Here is a 19614-nt window from a genome sequence, read left to right as displayed (position 1 = left end):
GGTGGATTTGTAAAATAATGTTTAGGAAATCATTCCTCCCAAAATAGAAAAGAAAAATAAAACAGTGAAAAAATGGAAAAAAAGGTGAGAAGTTTGGATAATAAGAATTTCAGAAAGAGAAATATAGAAGAAAAGGAAGTTATTAAAGAAATAATAGAAGGTTGTTTCCAGAACTGAAGGACCTGTTTCCTGGTTACAAGGGACCACCAAGTGTCTAGCACAGTGAATGCAAAAGACCTATTCAAGCCATATGATTGTGAAATTTCAGAATCCTTAATTTAAGATCTTAAAAACCTTTTATGATGAAAAATGATTAAAATCAAATGATTAGAAATAAGAATGATGCCAGATTTCTCAACAAAACACTGGCAGCTAGAAAGCAATGGATAATGCCTTCAAAATCTGAGAAAATTTATCTTTTTTTTGAGAAAAATCATTTTTAAATTAGAATTTTATACCCAGCCAAACTGAGAGTATTTTCAACATTCAAAGACTCAAAAAATGTACTTTGCTTGCACCCTTTCTCGAGAAGAAAATAGAGTATATGCTGTACCCAAATGAGAATACTAAGAAAGAGACAATATGGATAAAGGAAACTGAGTAATACAATACAGAAAAGAGGTGAAGGCAGTTCCCAAGATGACAGGTGTTCATCAAGGCTAGAGAGAAGGCAGCCCAGATTATAGCCAGAGGACAAAGGCTCCAGAAGAGATGTTTCCAAGAAAAAAAATCAAACTGATTAATCTCTTGATGTGTTTGACCACACTGAGAAAATTTTACAGTTACTTGAAGAATTAGAAGGGGAATTATTGGAAGGCACATGATAAATGAAGCAAATGAAAATAGGCAATAGTTAACTCCAGGAAGAGCAAATTTTAGAAAGCCTACAAGAAAGGAAATACAGTGATAGTACTCAGCTATGAAATCATACTTAGGACTCATAATACTAAAATAATGTTGGTTCAACTACAATTTTTTATGTAATTCTTTGGGGAATGTGGAATGAAGAAAAGTCTGTGCGTGTCTGTTTGGGGTAGGATTGGATAGTGATATCTTCATCTTCCTTAGTAGTAAGTCAATTGATAGTACAAATAGTTGGAAAATAAAAATAGTGCTATTTGAATGAATGAAACCATTGCCTTTTGGTCTAGACATGGGTGTGGGGAATATGAAAGGAAACAGTAGTTTAAACTCTGTTTGTATTTTGTATAACATACTTTTTTGAAGCAAGAGGAACCTCATTAGTATATACCCTTTAATTCAGGAAATACTTCTAAAACTTTATCCCAGGAAAACAATCATGAATATGTTCACAAATCTAAGCATGAGAATGTTTACCACAGTGTTGTTTGTAGCATCAACAAATTGTAAACAGACTAAATTCCCATTTCAAGAGGGCAAGCGCTGAGCTCATTTTGTTTACTGCTGTGTCTTCAGTCTCTGACACATACTAGGTACTCAATAAATATTTACTGACTAAGGGAATAATTGAATTAATGCATAGGAAAAATACACACCAAACAATCTATTAACAATGGTTATCTCTGTGTGGAGGGATTATCTGTGATATTTATTTTTGCCTATTTTTCTAGTTTGTATTTTTGAAAATTTCTAAGATTAACATTTTTAAATTATAAATTTCTATAATTTAAAAATATAGTACATTTTAAAAAACAACCATTAATATTTTAAAAATAACCACCAATCAAGAGAGCAGTTCATAGGCTTGAGGCTGAAATGGTCTTATAACTGCACTGTATTTGCTTCTGAACTTCCTGATGACTCAGTCCAAAGGACCACTTGATGGGTCAAAGTAATTCTTATTGTTTGATAAGTAGAAACATAACATTTTTATGTAATTAGAAAAAAAATTTCCTGACACTAAATTCAAGGAGAAAATTATCACATAAATAAACGAGACCATGAATATAACAGGCATTACCTTCAACTTCAGTTTTAAAGAAAGTTGGATGCTATTCTTTTTTATTTTAATTAATTAATTTATTTTTGGCTACTTTGGTTCTTTGTTGCTGTACATGGCTTTCTCTAGTTGCGGAGAGCAGGGGCTACTCTTTGTTGTGGTACGTGGGCTTCTCATTGTGGTGGCTTCTCTTGTTGTGGAGCACGGGCTTCAGGCGCACGGGTTCAGTAGTTGTGGCTCGAGGGCTCTAGAGCACAGGCTCAGTAGTTGTGGCGCACAGGCTTAGTTGCCCTGTGGCATGTGGGTTCTTCCCGGACCAGGGCTCGAACCCGTGTCCCCTGCACTGGCAGGCGGATTCTTAACCACTGCGCCACCAGGGAAGCCCTGGATGCTATTCTTGATGTAACTGTTTCTTATACTGACCCTCAATAAAGGCATAGCTTTGTAATGTAACTTGGTTGAAGGCGTTTCTACAGGATGGTTAGTTTATTCAGAGACCTCTCTACTTTTCACAGGTTACTGTTCCAAAAGTTGTTTTCAAGTCCAAAATGACCAAGAGAATTTTTGACCTTGCATTCCTCAATACATTTCTACCAAGTAGAGTGTGAGTCTGTCCTTTGAAAGTATGTTATTCTGCTTTTTGGTTTTATAGCCAATTAAGTTACAGTTTCCCCAAATGGTTAGGTTTTGTCTGCACTGAAGGGTTTTGAGGTAACTAAGCATTTTCCTTGATCTCTTCTGATGTTGTGAGGGATTCCTTAGCAGGTAACCCATAAACACTTGCCTTTGTCCCCTTTAATGGGCAGATTCAGAGTGGCCTTGAACATCAGGAAACATACATTTTTGTATTTCCCCCAGTTGAATGCAGTCTTGTTTATCTCTAAGCACTGAAGACATCATAGTAGGCTTATCAGGTCTCTAGTTTTCAGCTTCTGTTTATCCTTTATTGACAAACTAAAAACAAAAAAAAATTCCCTTTCATCTATTATTTTCTTCTCTTTTTTCAATTGTTTCTTTATTCACTCTGTCAAATGACTCATTCCATCTACACTTGTAATATCCTTTATTTTCTCAATGCTTTCAGTTTTTAAAATTCATCTCCACTTTTGTTTCCTTTTTAAGCCTACTCTTCTCCTTAATTGTTGCTGTCAACTGTCTCAATACTTTTCTATCTGGATGGGATCAGTGATATTCACAAAACAATTCAAAATTAAGTACAAATGTAGCGAACATAACAAACAGGGTGAGGGATGATAGATGGATGAACTGAGAATACCTTCCTGATTGTTTTCACAACATGTTGGGGGTAAACTGAATTGACACATTTGACCTGGAGAATAAGCTGTGTTCTCATCTATGGAAGTTTATAGGATGGGCATTTAAAAATAGCTACTAGTTATGCGAATAGCTGAGTTGTTCCTGGTTTGATTTGATACAGAGAAAGAAAATAAAGAGTCGAACTCCTAGGAGAAAATCCACTAAGACATCCGTTTGTCTCTCCCAAATACCCGTTCCTTTAACCACACATTTAATGGGAACTAGATGACAGTAAATTAAAGGTTATTGACAACCTGAATGGCTGATACTCTGTGCTGAGTAAAGAGAGACCCATATGTTTTAGACAAGCAGGTGGCACAGTTAATATTCTGGTAAGAAAATTGAGAATCCCTGGTTTGTTTTGTTGCACAGAATTCTATCCTGTGAAAATGGGTCATAAGGAAATGCCAAAATTTTTCCCAGAAAATAATTTTGAGTATGTTGAAATACTGGAATGGTTACTCACATAAATACCAGAAGTGTGTGCCATACATCATGGAAGAGACAAAAAAATTTCAGGACTAATGCTCCAGTCCTGCATTGAGTAGGCAGTAGAGCTGAGTTGAATCCAACAAACTTGACTCCTGGGTTTGAACCTCTAAAATTTACCACTTAGGTCATCTTATGTTTGTTGGTTCAGTTTCCTAGTTTAGAGAAATCTGTATAGTTTGGAAAACCCATGTGGTTTCTATCACATTTGTCTCCTTTTTGTTTGTTTTGCTTTCCACTAACTTCTCATCTTCCACAGAAATAATCTCACACCTAGGTGTTATTAGAACAAGAAAAGAAAAAATCGTTCTAAAGAGAGTTCTTTTTTTCTTAATTTTTTTCAGCATAGTGACTTACATACATCATGAAATGATTATCACAAGAAGTTTAGTGAGCATCTGTCCTCTCATAGAGACACAACATTAAAGAAACAGAAAAAATATTTTTCCTTGTGATGAGAACTCAGGATTTACTCTCTTAAAAGCTTTTATATATAACATATATCAGTGTTAATTATCATGTTGTACATTACATCCCTTATAACTGGAGCTTTGTACATTTTGACAACTTTCATCCAGTTCCCCCCTCCCCCTACTCCATCACCTATGGAAACTACAAATCTTATCTCTTCTTATATGACTTTGTTTGTTTGCTTGTTTTTGAAGTATAATTGACCTACAATGCTATGTTAGTTCCTGTTACACAGCATAGTGATGTGATATTTCTATACATTTAAAAATGATCACCGTGGTAAGTCTTGTTACCATCTGTCACTATACAAAGATATTACATAATTATTGACTATATTCTCCACACTGTACATTATTTTAAAATTTTTTTTAATTGAAGTATAGTTGATTTACAATGTTGTTTTAGTTTCAGGTGTACAGCAAGCTGATTCAGATATATATATATATTCTTTTTCAAATTCTTTTCCCTCATACGTTATTACAAAATATTGAGTATAGTTCCCTGTGCTGTACAGTAGGTCCTTGTTGGTTATCTATTTTATGTATAGTAGCCCCACACTGTACATTTCATACCTGTGACATTTATTTTGTAACTGAAAGTGTGTACATCTTAATCTCCCTCACCTATTTCTCTCTTCTGCTGACCACCTTTCCCCTCTGGCAACCACCTGTTTGTTCTCCATATCTATGAGTCTGTTTCTATTTAGTTATGTTTGTTCATTTGTTTTGTTTTTTATATTCCATATATAATTGAAATAATACAGTATTGTCTTTCTCTGTCTGACTGGTTTCACTTAGCATAATACCCTCTAGGTTCATCCATGTTCTCACTAATGGCAAGATTTCATTCTCTTTTATGGCTGAGTAATATTCCATTGTATAAATACAGCATATCTTCTTCATCCATTTATCCATCAATGGGAACTTAGTTGCTTCCATATCTTGGCTACTGTAAATAAGACTGCAGTGAACATAAGGGTGCATATATCTTTTAGAATTAGTGTTTTCATTTTCTTCGAATAAATGCCCAGGAGTGGAATTGCTGGATCATATGGTAGTTCTACTTTTAATTTTTTGAGGAATCTCCATACTGTTTTCCATATTGGCTGCACCAATTTATATCCCCATCAACAGTGCACGAGGGTTCCATTTTCTTCATATCCTTGCCAGCACTTGCTATTTGTTGTATCTTTGATGATAGCCATCCTGACGGGTTTGAGGTGATATCACATTGTGGTTTTGATTTGCATTTCCCTGACAATTAGTGATGTTGAGCATCTTTTCATGTGCCTGTTGGCCATCTGTATGTCTTCTTTGTCAAAATGTCTATTTGGGTCCTTTGCCCATTTTTTAATTGGGTTTTTTTTTTTTTGATGTTGAGTTGTATGTGTTCTTTGTGTACTTTGGATATCAACCCCTTATTAAATATATTGTTTGAAAATATCTTCTACCATTCAATAGGCTGACTTTTTGTTTCACTGATAGTTTCCTTTGCTATGCAAAGCTTTTTTTTTTTTTTTTTTAGTGTGCTGTAGTTCCATTTGCTTATTTTGGCTTTTGTTTCCCTTGTGTGAGGAAATACTGCTCAAGACTGGTATCAAAGTGTTTACTCCTGTTTTCTTCTAGTTGTTTTTTGGTTTTGAGTCTTACATTTAAGTCTTTAATCCATTTGTACTTTATTTTTATATATGGTGTGAGAAAATAGTCCAGTTTGATTCTTTTACGTGTAACTGTCCAGTTTTCCCAACACCATTTAATGAAGAGGCTGTCTTTTCCCCATTGTATATTCTTGCCTCCTTTGTCATGACTAATTGATGATATAACTGTGGGTTAATGTTTGAGCTCTCTATTCTGTTCCATAGATCTATGTGCCTGTTTTTGTGTCAGTGCAAAACAGTTTTGATTACTGCAGCTTTGTAGTATAGTTTGAAGTGAGGGAGTGTGATACCTCCAGCTTTGTTCTCTTTTCTCAAGATTGCATTGGCTGTTCAGGATCTTTTGTATTTCCATACAAATTTTAGAGGTATTTGTTCTAGTTCTGTGAAAAATGCCATTGGTGTTTTGTTAGGGGTTACATTAAGTCTGTAGATTGCCTTGGGGTGTATGGTCATTTTAACATTATGAATTCTTCCAATCCATGAACATGGTATATCTCTTAATTTGTGTCATCTTCAACTTCTTTCATCAGAGTCTTATAATTTTCCAAGTACAGGTCGTTTATCTCCGTAGCTAGATTTATTCTCAGGTATTTTATTCTTTTTGATATGATTGTAAATGGGACTTTTTTCTTAATTTCTCTTTCTGATAATTTATTGTTAGTTTTTAGAAACCCAACAGATTTTCGTATATTACTTTTGTATCCTGCAACTTTGCCGAATTCTTTGATGAGTTCTATTAGTTTTTTGGTGATGTCTTTAGGATTTTTTATGTATAGTATCATGTCCTCTGCAAACAGTGACAGTTTTACTTCTTCCTTTTCAACTTGGATTCCTTTGATTTTCTTTTTTTCTTGTCTGATTGCTGTGGCTAGGACTTCCAATACTGTGTTGACTAAAGGTGGCAAGAGTGGACATTCTTGTTCCTGATCTTAGGGGAAATGCTTTCAGCTGTTCACCATTGAGTGTGATGTTAACAGTGGTTTTGTCATATATGGCCTTTATTATTTTGAGATATGTTCCTTCCATACCCACTTTGTGGAGAGTTTTTATCACAAATAAATGTTGAATTTTGTCAAAAGCATCTATTGAGATGATCATATGATTTTTATTCTTCAGTTTGTTAGTGTGGTGTATCACATTGATTGATTTGTAGATATTGAACCATCCTTGCATCCCTGGGATAAATCCCAACTGATACATTAAAAGGAGTATGATCCTTTTAATGTATTGTTGGATTCAGTTTGCTAATATTTTGTTGAAGATTTTTGCACCTACATTCATCAGTGATATTAAAAATCGGCAATTTCTTTATTTGTGATATCTTTGGTTTCAGTATCAGGGTGATGCTGGCTTCATAGGATGAGTTTGAAAGTGTTCTTCTGTAATTTTTTTGGAACAGTTTAAGAAGAATAGGTGTTAACTCTTCCATAAATGTTTGGTAGAATTCAACAAACAATCTGGTCCTGGACTTTTGTTTGTTGGGGTTTTAAAATTACTGATTCAGTTTCAGTACTGTTAATTGGTCTGTTCATATTTTTTATTTCTTCCAGGTTTAGTCTTGGGAGATTGTACATTTCTAGGCATTTTTCTATTTCTTCTAGGTTGTCCATTTTACTGGCCTATAATTGTTCATAGTAATCTCTTATGATCCTTTGTATTTCTGTGGTGTCAGTTGTAACTTCTTTTTCATTTCTAATTTTAATTGTTTGGTCCTTCTTTTTTTCTTGATGAGTCTGGCTAAATATTTATTAATTTTGTTTATCTTTCCAAGAGTCAGCTCTTAGTTTCATTGATCTTTTCTGTTTTTATTTTTTAGTCCCCAGTTCATTTATTTCTGCTGTGATCTTTATGACTTATTTCCTTCCACTAACTTTGCATTTTGTTTATTCTTCTTTTTCTTGTTCCCTTAGGTGTAAGATTAAGTTGTTTATTTGAGGTTTTTCTCATTTCCTCACGTAGGCTTTATTGCTATAAACTTCCTCTTAAAACTGCTTTTTCTGTGTCCCATAGATTTTGAAAATCATTGTTTTTTTGTTTTCATTTGTCTCCAGGCACTTTTTTATTTCCTCTTTGATTTTTTCAGTGACCAATTGCTTGTTTAATAGTATATTGTTTAGCCTCCAACTGTTTGTGTTTTTTGCAGTGTTTTTCTTGTAGTTGATTTCTAGTTTCATAGTTGTTGGGAAAGATACATGATATAATCCCAATCTTCTTAAATTTACTAAGACTTGTTATGTGGCATAGCATGTGATCTATCCTGGAGAATGTTCCATTTTCACTTGAAAACGATGTTTATTCTGCTGCTTTTGGATGGAATGTTCTATGTATATCTGTTAAGTTCATCTGGTCTAATGTGTGGTTCAGCTGAATAGAGTTCCCATATTTAAAACATAATTTCTCTTAGTGCTATTCAGGAACACCATTAACCATGATTACATAAAGAAATCCCTGCTGCATCCCCCTTTACCGTGTAAACTTGTGCATTGGAGAAACAGCTCAATTGTAAATCAGTGTAACTCGTGATTTGAGTGGCAGATTTGGCATCTGCCACTTGGGCAGAAGTTTAACACTCAGTATACTGAGTGTGGTGGTTTACGTGGGTACTGGTGCTTCTGATCTAGACCTCATTTTCAAAACCTCATGTTCTCATGGATGACTGCCCACTTATTTCTCTGAGGGGATGCACTTGCCCCTTCCCTATGCTCCTACCCAAGCTTCCAAAAGTGAATTTGTTGCATTCCTCCAAACCCATGTTTTTAAGTTTCATACCACTAAAAATATATTATCCAAATTTGGTATATATCCATTTAGCTGTTTTGTCATGATCCTGGTAAGAGACCAAGAGAGAAATATCTTTATTCATAAAATTAAACATATACAACAGGAAAATTTTCTTTGTCTTTCAAATCCTTCCATTCTTCAAAAGAGAGAAAAAAAATCCAAAAAGAGTATGTATAATAGGTCTTTTCATACCTAAGTTTGATGTTAAATGATTAGAAAGGGAGTCAAAATTAGAGGGCTTCATCAAGTGAAGTTTCTCTGGATAAGAGAGAGAGGTGATGGAGAAAAGGCTGGCTTTGGGGATGGTTAGAGGAAATGATAGAATTGTATCCAGGGAAAAGACAGATACTCACTGGGAGACTTTAAGAAGTTTTTGTGGTGTGGTGACCCAACCCCCTCCATTACAATTTCAGGAAAATCCAAATGTCTTTGTGTGATTTTGGAGTTGGATTTATCCTTGAGGGTCTATGGATGATGCCACAAGAAGTTTGATGGTGAGGGCAGATTCTACTCTTTTCACTGGAGTAAAAACCACATGTGCACAGCCCTGCATGATCCTCTCCCTGCGACCCGCCTTCCCCGCACCATGCCACACTCTCCTTACTCTAGCTTCGCTGGTTTTCTCCATGTCCTTTGAACATACCAGGGTCACTCCTGCCTTAAGGCTTTTGTACTTGTTTGTTCTCCCTGAATGCTTTTCTCTGGAATAGCCTGGATATCTACATTGCTTACTTCCTTACCTCCTTCTGAGTAAACTCAAACGTCACCTACCCCGTGAGGACTTACCCAGCCTCCTGTTGAAAATTACACCCCCACCCCTTACTCACATACTTCATCTTTTGTCTGTCTTCTCCATTAGAATTTAAGAGGGCAAAGTATTCCAGGCTCTCCTTCTCCTGGCCCCCATTCTGTCCCTAGTGCCTGGAACAACACTGGGCACATAGAAAGTTCTCAATAAATATTTATTGAGTGAATCAAATAATGAGTGCTGTTCAAAGGAGCCCAGTCAGTTTCAGTTACCAAAAAAGCAAACCGGTGATTCTCAAAGGATAACACTAGAGCTTTTCTAGTTGTATAGACAGATAAGCATAAGTAGGAAGACTGCAGGTAAGTGCTTATTGAAATCCTTCCTGGAAAAATGTACGCTCTTCAATTCAAATAATCAAGTGTACTTGTTAAGTACACTACAAAACAAATATGTGTTAGGGAAAACCAGATCATCTTTGAAATACTTGTTTTCCAAAAGTTTCTCCTGTAAGTCTGCTCTGCCTGTGGTAGAGAAATGCAAATTACACGGGGCACATATCGACCTCTCTTTGGAATACTTTTTCCTTATAATACAGTCATTTCAAATGTGAAGAATAAAATGCCACTAAATAAAAGATTACTTGCTGTCTTAAGTAGTATGCAAGAGTTGTTTTTCTCCGTTTCTGTAGTCCTGGCAAATGATCCAGAGATTAATCTTTGAAAAGCCTTTTTTATTATATCTGTAGAAAACATTATTTTAAGTGATAATCTCATGAAACTAATTCTCCTCCATACCATTCAAGGGAGTTTTACAGAGAAATAAGATGAATACAAATCTCTACCCTGAATCGAGTGTGTATTTTGAATCTCTTAGGTCAGGGATGTAAGCCATTGAGGGGACAATACTGTGGACAGAAGGTGTGGCCTTTGCCACAGAGATGGTATTGTCACCACCTGCTCCCAAGTCTCCTACAGGCAGGGCCCTGCTGTTCATTCACTTCAGAGCAGCTTCTGCTAGTGCTTGTTCTAGATCCTGGGCCCTCAGTCAACTGTGACTCCTGACTTTTATACTTGCTTCAAAATGGGTGATTTAAGACAAAGATTCCTTTAAGTTAGGGTGAAAACCAACTTCAGGATGGTACAAACCCTACCTGCCATAATCTCTGTGAAATCTGCCGTTTCCATATTTAGAATAAGGAATTTCTCACCAGAGTCTTCACTTAAAGAAGAGCCCTCTGTTTATCTTCTACTCTTAATGGAGTGAACATATAATTTATCATCCAAATAGGGACATGTTTGGGAATGGAAGGGGGGAGGTAACTATTAATAGTTGTATCTGGGCAACAGTCATAACCTAGGATGGTGGGAGGCAAGCAGAATCGAATGGTGCCTGAATATGAAGGAGAATGAAATGAATACTTATTGAAACCATATAATGTGCTAAGGACTTTATATATATTATCCTCTGATGTGGTATGTGGGCATGTTTTCAACAGTGAATCTGGAGTTACATTAACCAAGGAGTTGACATATACCAGTCTAACAGGAATTTTAGGAACTTAACTCAGGACGGTTTACAACAAGAGCTATCGATTGAACTGTCTGGAGGAAACGCGTTAGATACACATTTTGGCCAAAAGTCAAATGTTAAAATCGGTACTTGACTGAAGTCAGGCATCGCTAGACTAGAAGGAATCTTTTGGAGGCAAGATGAAATCTGAAAACTTGTCTAAAATTTTATAAGTTAAACTTTGAAAGTTTGGCACTGGTGAAGGAAACAGAATTTATCAGTGCCATCCGCTGGTGGACCGCTCCTGTGGTGCCTGTGCTGCAGGCCTGCGATCCAAAAGGGAGGCTCGTTTTAATCACACTAATGTTTAGTGCACAGTGTAAGGAACTTGGGATTCACCACTCAGCACATCTTCAAAATCCTGGATCTGCTACTACTGAAAATGTTTACCCACCTATAGCAGTTATTTTGACAAGAGTCTTTTGTCTTTTGGTGTCCATAGACTGCAAGTGTAAGGAATTTACTTCTTCAATTTGAATTTTGATGAGTGAGGACAAAATGTGCGTTGAGGTTCTGTAACATGTTCTTCTTTTCTTCCAACTTGTAATTTGTTCATCCAGTTGATCAACATTTATTAAGCACCAATTCAGTGTCTTAGCCACCATTTAAGGGGATGGGGACAGAGCAGTGAACAGAAGACAAAGGTCTTTGCCCTCATGGAGTTTAAATTCTGGGACTTGGGGAGACAGACAATAAAAGTATAGATAAAACGTATAGCATATAAATAGCATAAGTGCTATTAAGAAGAATAAAGCAGTTAAGGATATGAGGAACTTTCTATTATGACTGGGTCATGATGATTTTTCATGGTGTTGTTTATAGGGTTTTTTATTCTCATGAAATTTTTAGGGGCAGATTTGGTGTTTAACTATTAATCCCACATATGAAGAGTTCCCAACTAGGACTTTTTTTTCCCCCTGAGCAACTCATTGTCTAAATGGAATTAAATAACTGAAAATTAAATAAAGTTCTTAAGGGTTATGTGTTTAATATTTTTAATGCTAGTATATCAACTAATTCTACAAAGATTAGAATTTTCATGTAATCTCAACTCTGTTATTCTTCCTTATATTATTGCTTAAAATTTTATATATATTGGTAAAAAAATGACGCAGTATTTTTCCTAAGGTTTTATGCTAAGCACACTTAATATTTCCTTTAACTGACAATTTATTCTCCTCTGTAGTTGAAGATCCTTCATAATTTTTATACATAAAATTAATAGCTTTCACAATAAGTTTATTATTGCAACATTTTCCTTTTGAAGTATTAAAGATACATTTATACTTCACCTGATGGATAGAAATTCAACATAGAAAGCATATAAGGAGATTTTTCACTCCATCTACTTCTAGGCTACTTATCAGAATTTTAAATTACACATTCAGTTGTAAACAGCAAACTTTAGTGACATTCCCTGTCTATGTTACTAACATCAACACCCTATTTAGATACGATGGTGAAGGAAACGATCACACAAGCGTTTGTCACATACGTGTACAAGGAGGCCAGAAATGGCATTGAATTGGATGTTTAGCTGAGTCTAAAGCTGGAGTGTGACAGCAGAGTTTGGCCAAATACTGAGACCAAAGTGAAACTCTCCTTCACCTCTGCTTTCTCAAATTCAGTTCTTCCTCAGAAGGGGCACGATAGTGTCAGTCACTGGAGTGACAGCCTCCCAACCTCCTTCATGTCTGGTGACCAAAGTGATGAACATGGCATCCAAGAGAGTTTCAGCAAGGTTCATGCTGATACTGGGCATTATTAACTGAGTGGTTGGGTTTCCACCCTTATTTGTCTGTTTCGTTTCACCAGAACCTCAGTCTTCCTGGCACAATAAGCCAGTGAGGTCTTCTTGGCTTAGTTGATATGCATGGCTTTCACTGGGAGGGGATGAGAACCTGAGTGAGTTTTTAGCAAGTGGCTCCCAGGCTTCCTAAATACTTACCTTCATGATGCAATTATAGCATCATTTAGCAGGAGCTCTGCTGAAGCTTGAATTCAAATAATAAAAAGCATTTACATCTTAACTCCAATACTCAACTCACATTTAACTGAAACATAATAACCTGCAGATTTAAACTTGAATTTAAAAATGGGTTTACTTTTTTAACTCTGTGATTTTATTGCCTGCCACAAATAATGGGCAGCATTAATGCAAAGCATGAGAAAGGGGGTGGGAACCAAATTTTCTAAACATTCTAAAAGCTGGTATGTGTCTTCTCTCCAGGGTCACCTGCAGGTTGGATGGAGGTGAAATTCAATTTTATATCTCCCAAACCTAGCACAGTGTTAGGCAAGCACTCTGTAAAAACCATTGCTACTGCTACTACCACGATTACCACTTCTACTGCTGGGAGTGCTATTTCCACTACTGCTTTTGCTTCTGTGGTTGTAGCCCATACAGCTGGTGAGCTCGTGTGGGCCCTTCTCAGGCACGGGGGGTGAACATACTTCTACGTTGTGGTCCCTTTTCAGCCACCCTCCAGACATGCGCATGGCAGAAAGGAGATGGGAAGGCACTCTGGATGGAGGGAAAAGTCCAAAAGTTTATAAGAAAAGCACTCCCATATTGCAAATGGTGCTATGATTATTTTGAATTTGCTGTAACTCTTAGATTTTTAAAAGTCTTTGTACACATGTGACACTTTCTATTCTCTGTCGAGTATTTGGTTTTCCCACTCAGGGTATGATTGCCCTGAGCAGGATGATGCTGAGGGAAAACATGTGAATTTGAGTCCATCTAACACACATTTAATCAATAATTAAGCAAACATTTATTAACCTCATGAACTTTTTTCCCCACATCTTTATTGCAGTATAATTGCTTTACAATGTTGTATTCGTGTCTGCTGTACAACAAAGTGAATCAGCTCTATGTATACGTATATCCCCATATCCCCTTCCTCTTGAGCCTCCCTCCCCGCCCACCATCCCATCCCTCTAGGTGGTCACAAGCATCGAGTTGATCTCCCTATGCTATGCGGCTGCTTCCCACTAGCTATCTATTTTACATTTGGTAGTGTATATATGTCAATGCTACTCTCTCACTTCGTCCCAGCTTCCCCTTCCCGCCCTGTCCTCAAGTCTGTTCTCTACGTCTGCATCTTTATTCCTGCCCTGCCACTAGGTTCATCAGTACTGTTTTTTTATAGATTCCATATATATGCGTTAGCATATGGTATTTGTTTTTCTCTTTCTGACTTACTTCACTCTGTATGACAGACTCTAGGTCCATCCACCTCACTACAAATAACTCAATTTCGTTCCTTTTTATGGCTGAGTAGTAGTCCATTGTATATATGTGCCACACCTTGTTTATCCATTCATCTGCTGATGGACACTTAGGTTGCTTCCATGTCCTGGCTATTGTAAACAGTGCTGCAATGAACATTGTGGTACATGTATCTTTTTGAATTATGGTTTTCTCAGGGTATATGCCCAGTAGTGGGATTGCTGGATCATATGGTAATTCTATTTTTAGTTTTTTAAGGAACCTCCATATTGTTCTACATAGAGGCTGTAATCAGTTTACATTCCCACCAACAGTGCAGGAACCTCATGAACTTGACTTGAACAGGTCTCTTGCTCTGAGCTTCAGTTCCATTGTCTGTAAGTTTAAGGTAATGTAATCAGCTCTATCTTAGTTTTTTTGGGGATGAATAGAGGAAGCCAGTGCAAAGTGATATGTAAGCTGCTAGCTTAATAAAGATTAAATGGGGTGTCATTATATGGCTGGGACAAATTTTTCTTCTGAATTTCATGTAGCACTTTGTGCTCAATAGCAAGTTTAGTTTGGTTTGGAGCTGAGAGCTGTGGTCCGGCTGGAAGTAAGTACCAGATATGAAGTAAAAAGACCTGGGAGCAAAATCATGCCCCACCACCTCACTAGTGATGTGCCCCAAGTTAAATTACTGAAAAAAAGAATCCTAAAGCTGTGTAGCTCCAAGGTCACTCACTGTGAGAATTAAGTGGGAAAAGATCTAGGAAGGCACCTGGTGTGTTGCAGGTGTTTGGCTGGTGTTTGGAAAGCATTCCTTCAGGAAAGAGAAAGGTAAGGGTGAGTCAAAATGGTCCTGAACAGGCAGCATGCAGAGAGGAAAAAGCATGTCCCGTGGTGGCCCTAATACATTTCCTCAGATGTGAATTAGGAATAATAATGATAATAATTCCCTTAATTATCTCTTAGGGTTACTGTAAGGACTAAAAGTGGTAAGATATCACCAGAAATGGAATAGGGGCTCAAAAATTGACTCACCCCCAAAAGTTGAGAGTCATGCTTAAGATAATTCTCCTCGTTTTTAAAGACAGTCTTAAGCCATGTCTAGTTCTATGTTGACTGACTGTAGTACCTAGGATGTTTTTTTGAGAAAATGTAGGCAATTCACTGTAAAACTTTCCTGCCTCTGTTCAGGCTGCCTTTTGGGTAATGAAACACAATAAAAATTACCAAAGATGGAGGAGGCAAGGAAAGAGCAGCTGATGGAATCATGACGTAGAAGCAAGAGGGACGCACACTCTAGCAGCTTTGAAAGATGAAGGCCATTTTCCCGAGCCCCTCTCCCCTGTCCTTTCTGCTGAAACTTTTGTGAAGGGGAAGCCAGCCAGAAAGCACCAGGTGTTGGGAAGAGTTCCCGGCACTGACCCGATTTATTCATCTCTGCAATGAGGTCAGACTTGTACTACATGCTTCACCTGTGCATTCTCAGGGAATTCTCAAGAACAGTCTCTGAGGCCGTTTCTGAAGCCCAGTAACATTCCTGGGTTATGGAGTCAGTACGTGGCAGAGCCAATAGTTGAACCCAAGTACAGTTGCCCCCAAATCCTCATCCTCAGATTCTGCCTCTGAGGATTCAACCAATGGGTAGATGGAAAGTATTTGGAAAAATGAAAACTTCCAGAAAGTTCTAAAAAGCAAAACTTGAATTTGCCTCACACTGGCCACTATTTACATGGCATTTGCATTGTAGTTATAGCTATTTACATAACACACTGCATTAGGTAGTGCACTAAAAAGTAATCTAGAGATGATTTAAGGTACACGGGAGAAATTGTATAGGTTGTCTGCAAACACTGTGCCATTTTATATAAGGGACTGAGCATCTATAGGATTTGGTATGGGGGGGTGTCCTGGAACCAACCTCGAGGAGACCAGGGATGACTGTACTCTAGTTCCTCATCCCGTCAGCTCTAAGCTTGGGTACCACTCGTGGCCAAAGATATCTGAGCAAGCAGGTCTATTTAGGGGCGCCATTCAGAAGTGGTTTATGTCAGCCATTTGTCTCATTGGTCCTTCTAGACGTGGGACTGGGCAATGAGTTCTTTTACTCCTGAAGGCTCAGTGAGGAAATGGAATTGGTTTCTGACAGGTTTTGAATTCGAGGAGAATGTGAAGCTTAGCCTATAGAATAGTAACATGGCCACCATGTGAGGGGCAAGCAGAGGAGCGCCAGCGAGCCAGCCCAGGACAAGGGGAGGAGACCCAGGAGACCCTGGTGTTTCAGACACAAAGAGAGTGAGGAGACCTTCGCCAAGTCCCGGTGCTCAGCTGTGTCCCACACTTCTGAGAGATCAGACAAAACGAGAACCGGAAAGGCCCGCAATTTGCCAGTTGAAAGGCAGGTTGCTTCACTGGTGCCTGAAATCACATCCTTCCTCTCATTCTGTTTCTACTTAAAAGGATTTCCCAGGGGTGGTTCTTTGATCATGCCCTCAGTTTGGGGGGACGTGCACCCTCTTTGGGGCTCCTCTGTGTATTCCCTACTCCGTACAGGTCACGTAAAGTCCGTGGTCCCCAAATGTAACCATCTGATTGTTAAATCACCATGAAGATGCATTAGCCATCCAAGCCTTTTCTGCTCCTGGACGTTTAAATCCATCAATCTGTAATTATAATGATTATTTTTGTCTTTGGACATATTTCAACTGCATGTGAGAGCTGATGTTTTCCTTTCTTTTTGTTTAGTTATATCAGTTTCAGGAGTACAGCATTATAATTTAACATCTGCATACACTACAAATTGATCACCACCATGTGTCTAGTTACCATCCATCAGCAGACAGTTGACCTCTTCACCCAATTTCTCCCACCCCCCAACCTCCTTCCCTTCTGGTAACCACTCGTCTGGTCTCTGCAACTATGAGTTTGTTTTTGTTTTGCTTTGTTTTGTTTTCTTAGATTCTGCATATGAGTGAAATCAGACAGTCTTTCTCATCTGATTTATGTCACTTAGCATAATACCTTCAAGGGTCATCCACGTTGTCAAAAATGGCAGGATTTCATCCTTTTTCATGCCTGAGTAGTATTCCGTGGTGTATATATACCACATCTTCTTTACCATTCATTCATAAATGGACACTTAAGTTGATTTTATATCTTGGCTAGTGTAAATACAGTTGACCTTTGAACAACATGGGCTTGAACTGCACAGGTTCACTTATACATGGACTTTTTCAATAAATACATACAGTACTGCACAATCTGAGGTTCGTTGAATCCGTGGAGGCAGAACTTCAGATACAGAGGGTCGATTATGGGACTTGAGCCTCTGTGGATTTTGGTATCTGAGGCAGGTCCTGGAACCAATTCCCTGCAGATACCCAGGGACAACTGTAATGCTGCCGTGAACATGGGGGTGCATATACCTTTTCCAATGAGTGTTTTTGTGTTCTTGTGATAAATACCCAGAAGTGGAATAGCTGGGTCACATGATGGTTCTAGTCTTAATTTTTTGAGGGGTCTCCATACTGTTTTCCATAGTGCCTGAACCAATTTACAGTCCTACCAGCTGATGTATTTTTTTTTAACTTTTTAAAAATTATGAAATATTCCAGTCATGCATTCTGATGGCTGAAAGAATGAATTAATAGTAGTCTAATCACCCTGGAGACACAGATGCTTTTGTGAGCTGGCACTGAAGTAAGGCTGCACATCTCTGTGGGAATGACAAGTGAATGAGTCTGCTGCTCACTTAACCTGCTGTTCTTTTCTCTCTCTGTTTTCTCTCCTAGGAAACAGATGGAAGACTGCTGTGACCCCGCCCATCTCTTTGCTATGACTAAAATGAATTCCCCCATGGGGAAGAGCATGTGGTACGATGGGGAGTTTTTATACTCATTCACCATTGACAATTCAACTTATTCTCTCTTCCCCCAGGTTAGTACAGAGTTTGTTGCCTTTCAATATAGTCTCTTCTATGTCTTGATATCATAGGAAAGGGATAATTGATTTTGCCTAACTAATCAGATCTACTTCTTTTCATCTTCTTACTTTTCTGAATTAGAAATGCTTCCCTTTATACTGTCATTTTTTCGTGAAGAAATCAAATAATGTTGTGATGCAGGGGCAGCAGTAGGATATTACAGAGTAACAGATTTCCTAGCCCTTCTGATTTGAGTCATGTGAGACTGAAGAAAGCAAGCAGAGAAGGAAGCAAGATCAGGGAATTGTGGAATTCCAGTGCTTTGAGGTTGGCTCTGGTATGATCTTGAAGATTTGCAACACTGGAATGTTTTCTTAGGGCTGATACTCAGGGAGTGGGGACCATATGGTCAGAAGTTGCTTCTTAGAGCTTGTGAGTCTTAACCCTGTGGTTAGATTACTGCTATAAAGTGTAGGAGTGGTGGAGATGGAGAGAAAGTATTTGACCACTTTTGAAGTGGTCTGAATCAAGCTTTGCTTCCTTAGTGTTTTTCTTTGTGGTTTCCTAAGCATTGAAATCAAATGTTTTACTAAAATATATCTATGTAGCTAGTGGGGGGGAGAAGGAAGTCTTTATTTCTAGGGAGCCGTAGTTGGAGATGGGAAGTGGATCTTAGGTGAAATTGCCGTTAGGGAGAAATTGAGAAATGAATGTCGGCTTCCCCAAGTCTTCACGCTACTCTTGGTTTGGCCAGATGATTGTGCAGAAAGAGAATTCATGGTCAGAGGTGGAAAACATATGTCTGTATTAATAGCAAAGATTCTACAGAGGAGGCATCTTATAAAGTTGGAGGCACAGGCAGTACCAGATCCAAAGTCACATGCTCTGTGAGATAGCTCCCATTTGCTAGCTCATTCTTAGGTGTTTTCATCCAATTTAACGGTTTTAGAGTATGTGCAATGATACAGTTGAAAAACTTTATTTTAAAATAGGAAATAGAAGGTTGAATTCATGGCCAGCATCCTTGTGCTTTTTCTCTCTTCTTCATTTGCCCTTGGGAGCCTTCCCTATGTCAAAGCAAATGATTAACAGTCATAAAATGTAGAATTGAATTTTGTCTCCATCTCTTCCTAACTAAATGCCTTGCTAAGTCACCCAACTCTTCTGAGGTTCAGCTTTCTCATTTGTGCAGTGGCGAGAGCAGTCCCTGTCCACTCACAGAGTTGAGGTCAAGGACATGTCATATAATGCATGTCCAGGTATGCTGCAAACTACAAAGCATTATGTAAATGTTTTAGGTTGATTAATGTTGTCCTGGTTCATATACTGCATCTTTAGACTGAGGAATGAAGAGTATAATTGCATTAGTCAGAAATCTTCCTAGGCGTTTTTTTTTTTTTTTTTTTTCGGTACGCGGGCTTCTCACTGTTGTGGCCTCTCCCGTTACAGAGCACAGGCTCCGGATGTGCAGGCTCAGCAGTCATGGCTCACGGGCTCAGACGCTCCATGGCATGTGGGA

At 37.9% G+C, this 19614-nt stretch overlaps 1 protein-coding gene across 4 annotated transcripts in view; it reads left to right on the top strand.

The window, feature by feature from the left end:
* Nucleotides 1-19614, top strand: part of ST8SIA1 (ST8 alpha-N-acetyl-neuraminide alpha-2,8-sialyltransferase 1) — a 155748-nt gene that overhangs the window by 39367 nt on the left and 96767 nt on the right. For all 4 annotated transcript variants that reach the window (XM_004270924.3, XM_049694229.1, XM_033430251.2 and 1 more), the window contains exon 2: nucleotides 17965-18109. In XM_004270924.3, coding sequence (XP_004270972.1) covers nucleotides 17965-18109 — 145 coding nt within the window. The remainder of the gene's footprint in view (nucleotides 1-17964; nucleotides 18110-19614) is intronic.

Source organism: Orcinus orca, chromosome 11 (assembly GCF_937001465.1).
Source record: "Orcinus orca chromosome 11, mOrcOrc1.1, whole genome shotgun sequence".
Taxonomy (NCBI): domain Eukaryota; kingdom Metazoa; phylum Chordata; class Mammalia; order Artiodactyla; family Delphinidae; genus Orcinus; species Orcinus orca.
The sequence above is the reverse complement of the archived record's forward strand: the minus strand, read 5'-3'. Positions and strand labels throughout refer to the sequence as shown.